We start from the raw sequence: 18,603 nt of genomic DNA on the forward strand, positions 1-18,603 counted from the left end.
CCAGCTGACACCAACAGCCAATGAGAGGAATGAAAGCGTCGCGCGTCATAACGCCGAAACCGGAAGCACAACAGTTTGTTGTCAGTTAGAGATTTAAAGGAGCTGCTTCGCGCGTCGCTAAGGAACCGACTGAGGCGAATGATCGATTGATTGATGATCGTGAATGATCGAGTTCAGTGATCATGTCTGTGAGGAAAGAGGAGAGTTTGTCTCCGGATGAGATGAGACACAAACTCCATCAGACCTTTAAGAGCCGCGGCGTTCTGGACACTCTGAAGGTGATTATCCATCCATCCATCCATCCACAAATTGTATAATATACACATTTCTAGTAATTATTGTACAGTTAACGTTAATTCTCATATTGTATTTTCAGAAAGTTTTGGAATATTCTTCCTCTTCAAGTGTAATTTATGAGATTTGTTGTATTTTGAATCTTTCTTTGTAAAAGTCATAAAGTTTATTAAACTGATTTCAAAGTGAAGGATTTGAATAAACATTGAATCAAACACTATAATAACATCTTAATTGATCATTCAATATACTTTATTTTTGACAAAACATCCCATGTTTCGGTCGTGACAGTAATGTGTTGGTAGTGACCGCATCACATGACACGATTTAACTCACATACTAAAACATACTGATGATTTGCACTAAAATGCAGTGTTTATTTCCCCCTAAATAAATGATTATGTGTTTCTTTTGTCACTACCAGAACAATGATGTCATGTTTCAGTAGACACTTTTGAGATGATGATCAGCACATGGTTATCTAACACAGCTCTGAACAGTTGAACACACATAAAAACTATATTATATGGAATAACACCCATAAAGTTTGTTTAATTGCAGAAAAAGGTGTTTGTTAGTGACGTTTCTTAAAGGGTTAGTTCACCCAAAAATGAAAATTCTGTCATTAATTACTCACCCTCATGTCGTTCCACACCCGTAAGACCTTCGTTCATCTTCAGAACACAAATTACGATATTTTTGACGAAATCCGATGGCTCCGTGAGGCCTGAGCAATGACATTTCCTCTCTCAAGATCCATTAATGCACTAAAAACATATTTAAATCAGTTCATGTGAGTACAGTGATTCAATATTAATATTATAAAGCCTGTGAGAATATTTTTGGTGTGCCAAAAAAACAAAATAACGACTTATTTAGTGATGGCCGATTTCAAAACACTGCTTCAGGAAACTTCGGAGCGTTATGAATCAGCGTGTCGAATCATGATTCGGAGCGCCAAAGTCACATGATTTCAGCCGTTGGCAATTTGACACGTGATCTGAATCATGATTCGACACACTGATTCATTTATGCTCCGATAATCCAAAAATATTCTTGTCACTTTATAATATTAATATTGAACCACTGTACTCACATGAACTGATTAAATTAAATTACATTAATGGATCTTGAGAGGAAATGTCATTGTTCAGGCCTCACAGAGCCATCGGATTTCATCAAAAATATCTTAATTTGTGTTCCAAAGATGAACGAAGGTCTTACAGGTGTGGAACGACACGAGGGAACGATTCACAAGTTGAATTTAGGGGTCAGGGTTCAGGACAGACTCCTCCCAACTGAAAGTACCCAATAAATTATGATTTTATATATATTAATCTTACTGATATTTTAAATATTATTGTGGGATTCAACAGATAATATTTGGATCTCATTAAACATCTAAAATTTGAATATTTAAATGCTTCTTAAATGTGTTTTTTGCTTGTGGAACACGGTTTGCACCAGTTCTGTAGAATAGCTCATACTTCCTCCTGTCATAAACTTTCAGGCAAGACTTCTGTCAACATTCACACACTTTCCATCTCTAGTATTTTTATTCTAATGCGGCTGTTTTCCAGACGCAGCTCCGTAATCAGCTGATCCAGGAGCTGCAGCAGCCGGCGCGGAGAGGAGAAGCCGTTCCCAGACGCGCCGCGGCTCACGCTCACTCCGTGTTAGTGACCGCGTGCAACAGCGTGATCATAGATCACCTGCGGAGCGTCGGATACGAGTACACGCTGTCTGTCTTCTACCCCGAATGTGGGATGAGCAAAGACAAGGTGATTTACGTGACTTCATACTGTCACAATGTGATGCAGCTTAACAAAAGAGTCTGTTATTGAAGGAAAATCTTCATGAAGAACTAGTTTGTTTAGTGAACATTATGAGTGGACCTCAGTGAAACCCAAAATATAAATATAGCTGCGAGCAGCAGTTCTCGGGGTTCAAACGCTTTAAGGCCTTTAAGCACATGGGAGGGTATGCATCGACGTCACTTTCCCACAAAAGAGCCTGCTGCATGACTGGATTCAATAGAGGAAACTGCGAAAACGTGAGTAAAACAAACGATTACACTAAAGGTTGGACTCAAAAGTGTTCCTTATAACATGTCAAATAAACCTAATCCATGGATCTTGACATGCAGCCAGGAGTCGTGTTTCCTGACATTTATATGTGCCTGATTTTGACGCCGGGGAAACACATAAAGCAAATAATATATTGAATATATTTCATATAACTACAATATAGGTAGGTTCAAATCCGCGTAATCACTTATATCAATGTTATATCGCCATATTGTCCAGCCCAAACTTGTGTAGTTTTTGTAAGTGTTTATTTAAAAACACTCAATTATGCAGAATATAAAATGGTAAATATTTACAGGGTTCCTACGCAGTTTGGAAAAGTATGGAATTTGATTTGAGTAATTTCCAGGTCTGGAAAAGTATGGAAAAAAGAAATCAGTGTATGGAAAAATATTTGTGTTTCCAGACTATTGGCTCTATTCAGTTTTCTAATTTATCATACCTGCAAACTAGTCACTTTTTGACGAAATTAGCCATTTTAAATTGTCAAGATTCTCACAAGAATCAAAAATGGGCTACTTTCCCATAGACTGGAGTGAGTCGCGATCTTTCTTGGTGCTTTGTGGCGTGACAGATCACTGTAGTGCTCGTGAGTCAACCATCTCTTCTGCTTTACTAGTTACAGCACAAAATAAACATGAATGAACATCCGAAGGTATGTTGAAAGATATAGTACAACTTACTGAAATCTGTATCATGTTACATGCAATCAATCAATCAATCAGTGTTTCAACTGCAGAAAGGCATCAATAAAAAAACTTGTAAAAATGTCACATTTAGCCTACCTCAGACGTGGATACTTAATACAAAACTTTTTCAACAATCAAACACTAATATAAAAAAATCACTAAAAGACTGTAGGATCCAGACTATAAACATGAAGCAGAGAAAACATCGAAAAGGACACGAAGCTTAGCAATGGCAGAAATCGTTTTGAAGGAGGTCTGGAAAAGTATGGAATTTTAAAATGGAAAATGTGTAGGAACCCTGTATTTAATTGATGAGTTGTCAGCACAATATATAACAATACAATATATACGGTATGATTTTACCCCAAAATTCAACATATTGACACAAAATAACTGCAAATCCATGTTTCTCCAGCTGTTTCTGTGAATTGCAGTGATCCATTTGCTTCTTTTTTCTGCTGCTTTCAGCAGTCTGTAAAAATATACCTCAGACTTTGTGTCAAAGCTATTTGTACAGTCAATCACAAAGCTCTTTCCCGTTTTGGATGTGTTTTGTGTGTTTTTCGTGGCATTCACACTGAAAACCAATGCTGCTGCTCAATCTCTTGCCACTCAGTGGGCGTAACCACAGTCGTAACGGTCGACGGTGACGTCATCTGCATACCCTATATTGTGTTGTTATAATTAGCAAGCCTGTAACCATCTCGATCATGGACGGAAAAGACCATTTACTGTCAATACAGGCAATTTATCATAGGAAATGGTAAATTTACGGAGGTCAAACACCACCCCCTGGTGTCCGATTTTTTTCGAATTTCTCACAGGCATCAGGGGCCGTGAGTCAAACAGGCCCAGCGAGTTTCGTTCCAATCGGCCTCTGTTAACCTAGCTGCTCAAATTTCACTGGCTGATGGCGGACATGTTTTTTGAGATACATCAATGTCCTCATAATCAATCATGACACCTTGGACGAAGACACTACATGTCAATTTTCAAGTCAATCGGACCAACAGTGAAGTAGTTATGGCCATTTTCATGTTTTTTTTCCTGTTATAGCGCCACCAAGTGGCCAGTTGCCACATCCTTTTTCACGAGACCACAAAATGAGCTCTTACATGGGTGTACCAATTATGGTGAAAATATCTCATTCCGTTCACGAGTTATAGCCATTTTAGTAAAAGTGGCTCCGCCCATTTCAAACGTTTTTAGCAGCCCTTAGCATTCATGAATCGAAATTTCGACTTTTTTTTTGATAATTATTGACAATCAGACTGGAGAATCTCACTGCACTGGTTTGGTTACAATCGAGCCAAAAACCAAAGACAAGTTCGCAAAAGTATGTTTTTCAAAAAACACAAAAATTTCTCACAGGCATCGGGGGCCGTGAGTCAAACAGGCCCAGCGAGTTTCGTTCCAATCGGCCTCTGTTGACCTAGCTGCTCAAATTTCACTGGCTGATGGCGGACATGTTTTTTTGACATGCGTCAATGTCCTCATAATCAATCATGGCATCTTGGACAAAGACACTACATGCCCATTTTCAAGTAAATGGGACTAACGGTTAAGTAGTTATAGCCATTTTCAGGTTTTTTTTCCTGTTATAGCGCCACCAAGTGGCCATTTGCTGCATCCTTTTTCACGTGACCACAGAATGAGCTCTTACATGGGTGTACCAATTATGGTGAAAATATCTCATTCCGTTCATGAGTTACAACCATTTTAGTAAAAGTTGCTCTGCCCACTTTGAATGTTTAGAGGAGAATGCTGATCTTTGGGAAATTTAACAATTACAACAGAGTTTCAGCGCTTGAACCCTTAACAAGTATGATTTGACCCCTTTAAACCAGACCAGGTGTCATAGCATGATAATATCTTGTTTTTGTCTGCTTTCAAGGTGTTGTCCACCAGAGACCTTCTGCAGATCATGAAGATCAGCCCTCACATGCCCTTATACAAAGCTCTGGTAATAACACTTGTGCTTAAATATCATTGGCTGAGTTGTTTTGGCATAATAAATGTCTCCTTCTTTCACGTTCGGGCAGGTGTCAGATATACAGGAAGGACAGACAGGTGAGATACACACTATTACTGAAAATCCCATCCTAAATGTTTTTCTTGTTGAATCTCTGGTCTGTAAATCATGATTATACTGGAGTAAGGTGTTTGTTGAGTGTCGTTTTCCCCTTCAGGTTTCCTGATGAGCCTCTTCACGGAGCTCACAGACCGTCACGTTCACAGAGAGCGCTGTGACACGTCTACACAAACCTCCTCTATCTCAGCGCAGAAGGAGTCTCTCGGTAAGCCTTCGCTTTCGTCCGTCTATCGTGTCAGAAATGAGCCTAATAAAATGTGCACTTCATCTTTGTTTGAAGTTGAGAAGATGCAGCTGATTGACGAGGAGTATGAAGTGCTTCGGCACAGAGGAGACCGCTGGGCGTCGGTGGAGGCGAAGCTTGCGGAGTACAGGAAGGAGATCCAGGAGCAGGCGGAGGTGGAGCTGAAGGCGAAGGTCTGACGCCCGCCAGTCTTCACCTCCGCAGTAGTTAGTAGTCGCAGGAGGTCAAACAAACCTTTCCTGTCTTCATGCAGCTGCAGCACTTCATGGATGTGGAGATCACGAGGGTGAAGAGGGAGGAGAAAGAGTCCTCGCGGAGAGAGATCCTGGAGCTGAGACGAGACCTGGAAAGAACGTACGAGCTGAAGTCAGAGGCTCTGATGAGCCGAGAGAAAAACGCCATCGAGAGATTACAGAGACAACAGGAGGTACAGTCTAAGTGATGTCTGCAATAAATGCAAAGCAGCTGTTAAACCGTCAGTGCTCTCTCCAAACTCAGATCGAGGAGAAAGAAATGTATGCTGAGAGACAAGCCGTGCTGAAGGAGATGGAGTGTGTGCGGAGCAGAGAGATGGAGCTGAAGCAGAGGACGGAGGCCTTCCACACGTGAGGAAGACCAGCTGAACTAAAGCTAAAGTTGATATGATGTTATTAAAAGCTCAAATATTAGAGTATAAACTAAAAAAAAAAAGAAAATATATACAAATATACAAATAAAAATATGCCTTTATATATAATGCAGGATAAAAGTATTGGTAACGCTTTCTATGAAGAGCACGCTTAAAATGAGTAAGTATTACTATTCTATAAATATATTTATTAAGACCTATACTGCATTATAAGATCAGTTATAGATGCATTTATATTATTTTTATAATTATAAGTCATGCATTTGCTTTTTCAGTGTGCATGCTCATAATCCATTATTCACTGATTTATGAATGATCAAATATATAATAGTTTAGCAGTTTGGAATAATATTTTAAAAACGTTGTTGCAGTGTTTTGCTAGTATGTACACTGCAAAAAATGCTGTTCTTACTTAGAATTTTTGTCTTGTTTCTAGTCAAAATATCTTCAAGTTCTTAAATCAACAAGCATTTAAAAATCATTTCCTTGTTTGCAGGAAAAATAAGTCAAATTTAAGTTTTTTTTCTTATAACAAGCAAAATAATCTGCCAATGGGGTTAGCAAAATAATCTTATTTCAAACCAAGAATGAGCTATATAATCTTGTTTTCAGTTTGGACTAAGATTATTTTGCTTGTTTTAAGGAAAAACATGCTTAATTTTGATTTATTTCTCCTGAAAACAAGAATATAATTTTTACTTGTCAAGAAAATGCTTGTTGATTTTAAGAACTTTAAGATATTTTTACTAAAAACAAGACAAAAACGGCATTTTTTGCAGTGTAACATTAAAAAATATTTATTTTCATCTGATTTTATTGATTTTATTACAGAAATTATTGTTCATTAGTTGCTTAAAATTAAACAACTTAAAATGTATAATGAGCACATCTTCATGATTTCTTGACATTTGCTTTAGGAAAATTGCATCCTGTGTTTTCACTTTACTTAAAGCCAACAATGATGCATTTATAGACATTAGTAACTATTATTACTCATAATAAGTATTTATAAGAACACAACATGGTTATTAATAACAATATATTCAATTATTTGACTGAAATAAATCTGAATTAGGAAAAAGTCATTGTAACTATAACATAACATTATAGCAACGCAAGCTGCATCTTTATAAATACACTCATGGAACAATTAATACTTATAAATCTCTATATAATGGATTATGAACATGTGCATTAAAAAAGAAAATGCATGACTTATAAGTGATTATAAATATAATATAACTGTTCTGCAGTTAAGGTCTAAATATGTTTATAAAATAGTAATAATTGCTTCTAAATAAGTATAAATGGTGCTGTAATTCATTATAAGCTTGCTCTTCATAGAAAGTATTTTAATGCATCAATTATGCACCTTATAATGCATTGTATGATCTCATGATTAATTGTAATCACAGTTCTAGAAAGACACTTTTAGAAAGTATAATGCATTGAAACACGACAAAACCATTTTCAGATGTAATGTTTGGTTGCAATTATTTATGAAAAGATATAATGCACATATATTATGATTACCTTTTATAATGCGTTAATTCAGAATATTAATAAATACTAATTTCCACATAAACACAGTGTGAATTCCTCATGATCTGTGAATTTCTTCCTGAATTTTTCCTCAGAACCTGTAAGCTGCAGGAGGAGAAGCTGAAGACTCTGGAGGATCTTCTGAGGAGGAGAGAAGTGTCTGTGAAGAGCATGGAGGACTCGTTCCAGCAGAAACTGAAGAGCGAGTTACTGAAGTGAGCAGACGTGTTGAACATTTCATTCATTCCAACCATTTCAAATGGCTGTTATTCATTACTCCAGCAGATGTCGCTCTTGCGACACAAATGAAAACCTTGTTTCTCACTTTTAATGTGGTTGTTGTTATATTTGACACTTTTATTCATCAAGCACGCATTAAACTGATCAAAAGTGACAGTAAATACATTTATAATGTTACAAAAGATTCTATTTCAAATAAATGCTGTTCTTTCTATTCATCAAAGAATCCTGAAAAATAAAATGTATGACGGTTTCCACAAAAATATGAACTGATAATAATCATAAATGTTTCTTGAGCAGCAAACCATCATATCAGAATGATTTAAGAAAGACCATGTGACACTGAAAACTGGAGTAATGATGCTGAAAATCACAGGAATAAATTACACTTTACTATATATTCACATAGAAAACAGCTGATTTACACTGGAATAATATTTCACAATTTTTACTATATTTTTCATCAAATAAAAACCTTATGAAATCTCCCCAGCCACACTTATAAACTGAGCGTGTTTCAGATATCAGCTGGAGCTGAAGGAGGATTACTCGAAGAGAACGGATACACTGGCAGAAACTGAGAAGAGGATTGAAGGTGAGTGTTTTGGAAATCAAATCTAACCGGCACATCATTTAGCAGTGTCGATTTTATTGATCTGTTTCATTTTCCCATTTGCAGCAGAAACGGTTCGTCTGCAGAAGGAATCTGCGGTCATTGATGCAAAAGCAGAAGAGCATGAGAGACTTTTATCAGACGTCAAACGTCTGCAGGTAAAGCTTTTCCGTCTCTGATCCCAAAGAAAATGATGCCTGAATCTTTCTAAGCATGATATTAATGTGTTGTGATTTGCTTTTCGGCCTCCATTCAGTTTACCAGCTCTATTCTCAGAGATAAACATTCATTTGCTGCTTTAAGTTCTTTCCCACATGTTTGTGAAGCCAGTCATCAACCTCCCACTGTGCTGCAGACGGAGCTGGAGTCGGTCCGATCGCAGGCGTCTCTTCTGGCCCAACAGAACGAGCTGCTCCGACAGAGGCTGGAGAACATGAACGATTATTCAGCGCTGAAGAAAGACACACAAGAGCTGCAGACACACATCAGACTGCTGAAACACCAGCTGGAGGAGAAACGCCAGGAGAACCAGCGACTCAGACAAGGTGTTCTGTGCTTCCCTTCTGTGTGTGTTTCAGCACTGCTGTCGATGTCTAAACTGAATTACAGTGCACTTACTACAGGAACAACTGAAAACTGAAACTTTTTGTTAAAAAAAAAAATTAAGTCTCTTCTGCTCACCAAAGCTGCATTTATTTGATCAAAAATACAGTAAAAATAGTGAAATATTATTATAATGTAAATCATCTGTTTTCTATGTGAATATATAGTAAAGTGTAATTTATATTCAGTGATCAAAGCTGAATTTTCAGCATCATTACTCCAGTCTTCAGTGTCACATGATCCTTCAGAAATCATTCTGATATGATGATTTGATGCTCAAGAAACATTTCTGATTATTATTAATGTTGAAAACAATCACATTTTTGTGGAAACCGTCATACATATTATTTTTTCAGAATTCTTTGATGAATAGAAAAAACAGCATTTATTTGAAATAGAAATATTTAAGTCGGTTAATTTCTTAAATATATACACTGCCATTTGTGGACAAACATTTGGGGTCAGTAGGATTTTTTTCATAAAAATATTCAGCTTTGATCACAGGAATAAATTACATTTACAATATATTGACATAGAAAACAGGTGTTTTACATTCTAATATTTACTGTAATTTAAATATTTTACTGTATTTTTCTGTCATTTTTGTAATATTTACAATTTTTCTGTATTTTTTATAATAATATTTACAATTTTTATTGTATTTTTCTGTAATTTTTTAATGCAATTTTTACTGTATTTTCTGTAATTTTTGTAATATTTACAATTTTTACTGTATTTTTCTATAATTTTTATAATTTACAATTTTTCTGTATTTTTCATAATATTTACAAATTTTACTGTATTCTGTAATTTTTGTAATATTTACAATTTTTCTTTATTTTTCTTAATATTTACAAATTTTACTGTATTTTTCTGTAATGTTCGTAATTTACAATTTGTACTGTATTTTTCTTTATTTTTTATCACATAAATGCAGTCTTGGTGAGCAGAAGAGAACCTTTTTTAAACATCCATTAGACTTTACAAAAAGCTTCTTCTCACATTATCAATCGAAATCAAAGTTTGTTTACAGATTGAATGAGCTGTTTTATTTCATGAATTGATAACCCATCTTTATTCCAGCCTTCATAATGATTCCATTTGTCAATAATGTTTCAGCAGGGTCAGGATGGGAAAACATTTCAAGCCAATTTGTTTGTCCATCTTTTCTGAGGAGGAAAAAACAAACAACAAACATTTGCAGACTAAATATGCAGAAACTAGCGCAGTATAATTTCTGGGAAAGGTGCTTTCGTTAGAGCAGCTCAGTCCAAGATCTTTCGGGGTCAAACGGGGATAACGGCTCCAAACAAACAAAAAGAGGCCAGTTTGGATGTGCTCTGCTTGTTAATTTGGCCTTCTTGGCTGGAATTGTGTGTTTGCTGGGAAAAAGAGGAACACGGGGGGTGAAGGACAGAGAAACGCTTCATAGTTTGGACCTCCTTCCTCTTTAATGCAGAAGAATACTCCCTGTTTTCTGCTTTGAGTTGTGTATGATGACCTTCAGAGTTTTGCTGTTTGTCTGAACAAAACCAAAACATCCGACTGAAGCAGTGAGAGTGCGTACTGACATGTGACGTGTTTGTGTCGCCGGTCCAGAGCTCAGCGGCCCGTCTGAAGAGCTGCTGACGCTGCAGGCCGAGCTCCGGAGACTGGAGACCACGCGCAGACTGGACCAGCAGGAGTCTGAGGCGCAGAAAACCGTCCTGCAGACGCAGCTCCAGCACGAGGTCAGTGTTGATACACATGTTTTGAAGTAACCTGTATGTTTTGATGAGGTTTGCTCAGATGCAGGTGTGTGTGTGTGTCCTCAGGTGCAGCAGTGTGCTCTGGTGAAGGCTCAGCTGCTGGAGTGTGAGGAACGCACCGCATGGATGAGCGCTCACACCGAGGAGCTCAAGCTCCAGCTCCAGCACACACAACAAGGTGCTCTGAATGAGCCGTACCGTACCCTCCCTGTACTTCCTGTCACTCTGATTTCCTCACACTGCACCTTTGATGGAGGTTTCAGTGAATCAGACACTTAGCATCTTCTCAGTCAATGCTTTCAGACACATTTGTAAGCTAAAAACTTGCAAAAGTGTGTATTTATTTAATTCAGGGTTCCCACGACTGTCCAAACATATGAGGAAATTGTAATATTGTGTATTAATAAGAATAATAGTAGATGATCAATAGAACTCGTTTGGACTAAAATGTAACCATTGTGAACAAATCATTTTGTTTAGTAAGTTCTGTTCAATGAATCGTTCAATCCACTTTACAAATCACTCTGAATTGTTGAATTTTCTGTTCAGGTGGTTTGAATGATTCATTGAAAAGAACTTGACTCATTCTGAATGATTCACTTTGTTTGGTCGCTTGAACAATTCATTAATAACAAATGAATCATTCAGAATGAGTTATGAAGTCACAATTCATTAATAACAAACTGAATAAAAAGGGATGCAAACGGTTGGAAATTGTCCAGTAAATTTTCAGAAACTTTCCAAAATTTTCGGAACGTTTCTAAAAATCCTGGAAATTTTCCGGAAATTTTCCGCCCACAAATGAATCATTCAGAATGAGTCAAGTTCTTTTCAATGAATCATTCAAACCACTTTACAAATAATTCTGAATGATTAATTTATTATTAATGAGTTGATAATATATTATCAATATATTATAATTGATATATAATTCTTAATATATTTAATTTATTTGTTATTAATGAGTTGTTCAAGTGACTTCACACAAACAAATCATTTTCGAATGAGTTGTGAAGTCACCTGAATGATTCATTAATAACAAGCTGAATTAAAAAAAAATAACAAAAAAGGAGCGATTCACAAAAAGGGATGTAAAGTTGAGAAAATGTTCTGGTAAATTTCCATAAACTTTCCAAAATTGTTAGAAAATTTCCAAAATCCTGGAAAGTTTCTAGAAATTCTGGAAATGTTCTGCCCCTTTGCATCCCTATTCACAAATGAATCATTCAGAATGAGTTAAGTTCTGTTCAATGAATCATTCAAACCACTTTACAAATCATTCTGAATGATTCAGTTGTTAATGAATTGTTCAAGTGATTTTTGAATATTCTGTTCAGGTGGTTTGAATGATTCATTGAAAAGAACTTGAGTCATTCTGAATGATTCACTTGTGTGGTCGCTTGAACAATTCATTAATAACAAATTAATCATTCAGAATGAGTTATGAAGTCACAATTCATTAATAACAATCTGAATAAAAAGGGATACAAAGGGTTGAAAATTTTCACTTTACAAAATTTTCTGAAAGTTTCTAAAAATCTAGGAAATTTTCCAGAAATGTTCTGCCCACAAATGAATCATTCAGAATGAGTCAAGTTCTGTTCAGTGAATCGTTCAAAGCACCATTCAGAAAGATTCTTTACAGTGGTGTTAATGAATCACAGATCATTCTGAATGAGTTTAGATCACAGACAGGAAGGACTGGTCACATGGTGTGGGAACCCTGATCTGTCATCAGTAGTGTGTTTGGTGGTTTGGGGTTTTCGGTCACTCTCTCTCTCTTCTCTCTCTCTTTGATTTCCTGTGTTGTTCCGTGATCGGAACAGCTCTGGAGAACGAGATCCTCCGAAATCCCAAGCCTTCCCTGGTAGAGCGATCTGTTCTGAGTTCACACCCTGACAGGCTGCTTCCTCCTGATGTGTACGTAGACGCCGCTCTGCTCAGAAAGCCCAGAGCCGCTTGTGACGGTGATTTATCTGAAGCAGGGCCGGCCCTCAGGGGCCCGCGACGCCCACGGTCCCGCGCCGAGGCCCCCGAGCACGACTCCGGTCTGGTGAGCGGCGCTCTGGCCAGGATTCGAGAGCTGGAGCAGGAAGCCGAGCGGCTGGAGGAAGCCTATAGGAGCCATCAGCAGAGAGCCGTTCACGCCATGTCCGCTGAAGATCTGCCGCTTCCCAGAACCACCTCCGGCTACAGAGTGACCTTCGCTTCAGTGGGGCGTCCTGTCGAGAAAGGGCCGCTGGAGGGCCTCAGCAGAACACCTTCTCCAAGAGAGAGGAACCCGCTGAGACTCCTCTCTCCTCCAGCCAGACGTCTGTCCTCCACACCGCTGTCCGAGAGCAAACACAGAGCCCACGCCCATCAGGACCTGCACTCTTTCACTCAAGGTACCAAAAGTTCGGCGACCAGAAATATTTGGCAAAAATGCATTTTCGGTTTTGTTTAAGAAAGGTTTTGTAGGGCGGTGACGTTTAATTCTCTGATGGTACGTTCTGTAAAAGTTATGAGCAAATGCTCTTCCAGTAACATTTAATAGAACATTTGCTCAGAGTTATTTGGTCTTTAACTCCCTGAGGTCCATTAATGCGCCGGCGCGTTTTGCAGTTTTTTTTCACATTGCAGCAAAACAGACTTATATTACTTATGTCTCTATGACAAGAAATGGAGTATTTTATCAATTGAAACTATAGAATATCTTCTTTATTTGTGTACACTCAGAGTAACAACAAAATGTTGTGCTTTTTGCAAAATAAAGAAAACTAACATGATGCGTGATCTCTCGTCTCCCTCTGAACAAAGTCCAATCTGATAGTTCTCAGAAAATGAACTGTAACTTAGTGAATACTAATCACAAAAAAATGACACTTATGTCTAAAGAAACGTTGAAATGTCAGGTTTTAAATCGTGTAAGTCAAATAGAAAACAAACATTCTGTGTTTATGTAATCTGTATGAAAAGAGAGCCATGTCAGAAGTCTGTGATTCAGCTCATTATCCGCTAATGCGGTCACGCCCACGGAGCCAGCGCTATTCAGACACAAATTCAGAGGCAATACATGCATTCATCGTCTCAATCGTGTTTTTATTGTCTTGAAAAGTGTTTATCTGGATGTTAAAGCCATGGTTGACGATCTCTAGAAGACATGCAGTTAGTTCCTGATATGTCCTCTTCTTCTTTAGAATAATTGGTGGACTAAAGGTGTACAGAGCGCCCTCCGGCTGCAAGTATGAATTGAAAACACCAGCGCTCATAGTGATGACAATGAATATAGAATAAATAACTCCTCTGTATAGAAAATTGACATAAACATATGAGAATCCATCAATATTTCTCCAAATGTGCATGCTTTTGAACTAAAAACCTACATTCAGACTCTTTGCATCAGAGAAATACATTATATTTTAAAGAATATAATAGAATACCATTATTTTAAATTGAGCTGAGACATGATTACAGAGGGTTTTTTCACAGCCTACCTGACTGAAAGGCCTCATTAATATGCAAGTCATTTCAGGTCAATATTATGCGATTCTTTTGTCTTCTCATGTGTAAATGACCCATTATTCATGATGATTCACGCCTCCACGCATACTGTTTCTTGACAAAAAGTGTCTTACAAAAACTAAATCAATATATTGTTTTATATGAAGGAGTAGGCAGCATAATTTTTACATAATTTTGAAGCAAAAACTCTAGCCTACAACCTACCCAGAAGTCTTGTGAACAAAGATTTAATATATATTTTTTGGCCTTATTTCAGTGACTTAAGTTTTTTGTTTTTTCAATAACCACGCATAAATGTTATTCCTTCAAAAACACAAACATGTACATACATGTTCCTCACATATTATGGTAGCCTAGTTTGTGCTGAATACAGTGTAATGACTTTGTCCATTAATATGTTTATTAACAACTGAAAAAAGCACAAATGTCAGGGCATGTCAAAACTTCTCCAAGCCCCAAATCAGCCTCAGACTCCAGAGGGTTAAAGGATTAGTTCACTTTCCTGATCATTTACTCACCCCCATGTCATCCAAGATGTTCATCTCTTTCTTTCTTCAGTGGAAAAGAAATGAAGGGTTTTTGAGGAAAACCTTCCAGGTTTTTTCTGCATATATGGAGAAAAATCCTGGAACGTTTTCCTCAGAAACCTTCATTTCTTTTCCACTGAAGAAAGGAAGACATGAACATCTTGGATAACATGGAGGAGAGTAAATGATCAGGAACTTTGAATTCTGAAGTGAATCTTTTAACTCTCTCCCTGCCATTGACAGAATTTTCCAGCTTTCCATGTTTTCTCTGTTATACAGTAGGGGACGCTAATACACGTCTTCTGAAAGATTACAGAATCTCTGGATCAAAACACAAGCGAAGAAGCAGCAGAAACAAGCTATCTTGTTTAGTCTTTGGGGAAAAAACATTTTGAACAAAAAATCTTTTTTATGAAATTTACTCACATTTACGTTTTGATAAAAAAGAGAATAAAACAGGTTTTTCGTTTAAAAGCAGAGGCTCTGTTCTTTAGTTTGATATACTGCATATTCATTCAGCAAAATATTCCTGGGCCATGAAAGTTTTTGTGAAAATGATCAATAATGCTGCTGCTGGTTGGATGGGGCAAGAGCACAAAAACATTTTTATTCATCATTCTTTCGGAATCATTTTAGTTGGACATTCATCTAACATTTTTTAATGTTACTATTTAAAATGGTTGTAAAAAGACAATATTGAGTGTTCCTAAATGTTCTTACTATCCTTTGCATATAAACAAACAAAACCGGATGATTTGAATGTTCTGAGAGCAGAAATATTGTTTCCATAATTTAATGGGAACGTTATCAGAATGTTCTTAGAACATATTCTTGTTAGCCTTCACACAATGTAATCAAGCTACAACAGGTAAAGGAATTTTTAGTTTTTATATTGATCTGGATTTTGATGAAGCGAGATCTTTTAGTCTGTGCAGTTTTCATTTGCAGATCTTGTTCAATAAATCACAGCTTTTACTTTTGATGTCAAACTAAGTCTCAAGCTTTCAAATTCTATCAATTTATAATGATATTCAGTCAATAAACGTGTTTTTGCGGCTCGGTAATGTAGCCGTGATCATAATTATATCATTGAAATGTTGAAATAAAAGCCTTATGTACAATTTAAATAATTCTCAGCTCAATTTTTTTATGTTGATTTATTTAAAAAAATGGATTAACTGATTATTACATAAAATGAACACTTAAAAATGAAAAAAAAAAAAATTTTGGTGCATTATTAATTTCAGGTCATAATCATTTTTTTTTTCTTTCAAAACGAATGAATTTTGCAACACTATTATTGATCTAAACTGAATCAACATTGAATTGATCTGAATAATGACTGTCATCTTCTGCAGAGCTGAATCTGAATTCACCTCATATCTGATGAAGTTTGCATCACTGGTTCTGTTATTTATTACTGTGAAGCTGCTCTCAAACCATTTGTATTGTATAAAGCGCTGTAGAAATAAATGACTTGATCAACTGCGCTTTGTCCCAGAGCGGCCGAGGACGACCTCTGACCCTGATAGAGCGGCGCTGATGTTTGTGGAGAGGCAGATCTCCCCGATCCCTGCAGGAGAAATGATCTCATCCAGAGACTTCACACACATCAGTCCTCCCAGCAGTCCCAGGATGAAGAGCACCACACGCCACAGCCGCAGGTGCACACGCCACACACACGCCTACATTTGTTCTTGTTTGAGAAGCGTTTCACTCAGATAAACGACACAATAGGGAAGAAAAGAATCAGTTTGAAGTGATTCACAGAAAAGAATCATGTCTGACTGAACAGATGAGGAAGAATCATGACGTGATCTTTACGAAAACTGATGGACAAATGAAAAGTGAATTTGAGCTTGATCTCAGTGTGCTTCGCTTTATATCTTAATTGTGTTTGTTTTGATTTCAGTCCACCCAAACTGCAGGAAGTCATATCCAGTTCATCCCAAGAGTCGTCTCCTCAGCCGGAGAAGATCACGCTCCACGATCTCACCGACCCCATACAACGTGAGAATTCATCCGGATTCTGGAAATATCAGGGAGTTTAGTTTCCAGACCTGGAGATTAACACTCCTGTTGAAGATCTTGGGTCTTTAAAAAGAAATTAAACTCTTTTATTCATCATAAATTGATCGGAAGTGGCAGTAAAGACATTTATGACTGTGTGTGTGTGTGTGTTCAGTTGTGTCCACAGATCAGGAGTGTATCCTAGAGAGACTCCAGGACTCGGAGCACCATCAGGAGCAGCAGGGTGAGACGATCTTCCTGTCTGTCGTCTGTCTTTTGGAATCGCTGCATATTAAATAGTTTGGTGTTTTCAGATGAACAGCCATCGTCATCATCATCCTCAGACGCAGCCGTAAAGAAAGACGCGCGTGAGGATGAGGAGAAGAGCTGGGAGGAGGAGAGGAAGAGGAGAGAGGAGAGGAGGCAGAGAGAGAGGGAGGAGGCGCAGGAGAGGGAGGAGCGAGAGCTGGAGAGACTCCAGAGGGAGATGGTCAGGATTTCATTTTATTGTAATTCAGTTAATGTTTTAATTCGATTAAAGTCATGTTTTATGCTTTTAGTTTTAGTTGACCTTTATAACCCTGATTCAAACCCATAACACACGAGTTTAAAAGAACCGCTTCATAAGAGTCATTTGTTAATGAATCACACCACACATTTTTAATCTTACTGTCCAAACAACAAATGCATTAATATCATTGTGACTGTTTTTACATCAACTTCTGTTCCATCTACTTTCAGGAGGATCAAAATGAGAAGAGGGACAGTACTGAAGGTCATGTGACATTAACAACCTCAGCGATTGGAGGAGGAACAGATGAGGAAGGTTCGGGAGGAGCCGATGTGGCCAATCCGCTTCAGAAGTACATGATGATGCTCATGCAGGACAAACCGAAGGAGCAGGTACGTCCAGACACATCCAGCTCACGAAAACATCAGAAAAAATACCATTTACCCCTATTTCAGGAGAGTTTTTCATAACATTTTACATGGCCTTTAAAAAAGGTTCTTGATGGCTTTTTTCATTTGTTCATTAAATTTGGTCGTACAATTATTATAGTCATGTTTGGCTGTGTTTTAATGACCTTTCAGAGCCCAAATAAAGAAGCATCAGAGAACCAGAGTCAAGAGGAGATCCTCCTGTCCGGCAACAATGACCACAGGTTACACGTTTGCGTCAGTTACTGATTAACAATACGCTATGTGTGAGAAATGATCTAATACAAACCTTCATTTTGTTCCACAGTGTTGGCGTGACGTCACATGAAGAACCGGACGATGACTTTTGGTGACAAACGATTCGCCTCATTTCACTGCTGGATGTTTTCATGTCCAGCGTATTTTTATGTATTTATATAGACATGATTGTTTGGGAATGTTGTTGGTGTGTTTTTATGGAGAGACTGACTGAATAAAATTGAAATGTTAATGTTCTGCTGCTGTACTTTAATTCTGAGGGTTCAGTCATGTTAATATTCAGCAATATTACTGATTTGACTGTGTTAGATGAGAACAAAACTTAAACTGAATGAATTGATCTGAATGATGACACTATTATCTTTTTAGAGCTGCTTTACAGCTTTTGTCTCGTATCACTGATTCTGTTTTCCTCTGAAAGGGCATCACTTTCAAAATGCTTTGAAATCGGCCTCTTATTTTTACCGATTTGCTTCAGTCTTCGTCAGAATAATGTCAAGACACCGCAGATGCGCACCTGTGAAAGGATTCTTGATATCTTTAATACCGTTGTCATGGCAACACATTAAACTTTAATTTTCTTTA

General features: G+C 37.4%; 1 protein-coding gene across 4 annotated transcripts; it reads left to right on the forward strand.

The window, feature by feature from the left end:
• Nucleotides 1-51: 51 nt before the first annotated feature.
• On the forward strand, nucleotides 52-18,225 carry ofd1 (OFD1 centriole and centriolar satellite protein). Of its 4 annotated transcripts, XM_067408512.1 has the most exons (22): nucleotides 52-278; nucleotides 1,875-2,075; nucleotides 4,965-5,033; nucleotides 5,113-5,140; nucleotides 5,260-5,367; nucleotides 5,443-5,579; nucleotides 5,660-5,833; nucleotides 5,905-6,011; nucleotides 7,672-7,791; nucleotides 8,338-8,411; nucleotides 8,496-8,587; nucleotides 8,785-8,974; nucleotides 10,632-10,762; nucleotides 10,847-10,958; nucleotides 12,607-13,167; nucleotides 16,313-16,475; nucleotides 16,724-16,821; nucleotides 16,997-17,065; nucleotides 17,136-17,311; nucleotides 17,563-17,724; nucleotides 17,914-17,984; nucleotides 18,068-18,225. In XM_067408512.1, exons 1-22 carry the CDS (start codon nucleotides 183-185, stop codon nucleotides 18,111-18,113), a joined length of 2,985 nt encoding a protein of 994 aa, XP_067264613.1. In that variant the 5' UTR covers nucleotides 52-182; the 3' UTR covers nucleotides 18,114-18,225. The 4 variants fall into 4 exon arrangements, with proteins under 4 accessions (XP_067264613.1, XP_067264612.1, XP_067264614.1 ...); XM_067408511.1 differs by having other exon boundaries at nucleotides 5,260-5,579; XM_067408513.1 differs by having other exon boundaries at nucleotides 5,260-5,579; nucleotides 12,709-13,167.
• Nucleotides 18,226-18,603: the final 378 nt, after the last annotated feature.

This window comes from Chanodichthys erythropterus, chromosome 14, assembly GCF_024489055.1.
Source record: "Chanodichthys erythropterus isolate Z2021 chromosome 14, ASM2448905v1, whole genome shotgun sequence".
Classification (NCBI taxonomy): domain Eukaryota; kingdom Metazoa; phylum Chordata; class Actinopteri; order Cypriniformes; family Xenocyprididae; genus Chanodichthys; species Chanodichthys erythropterus.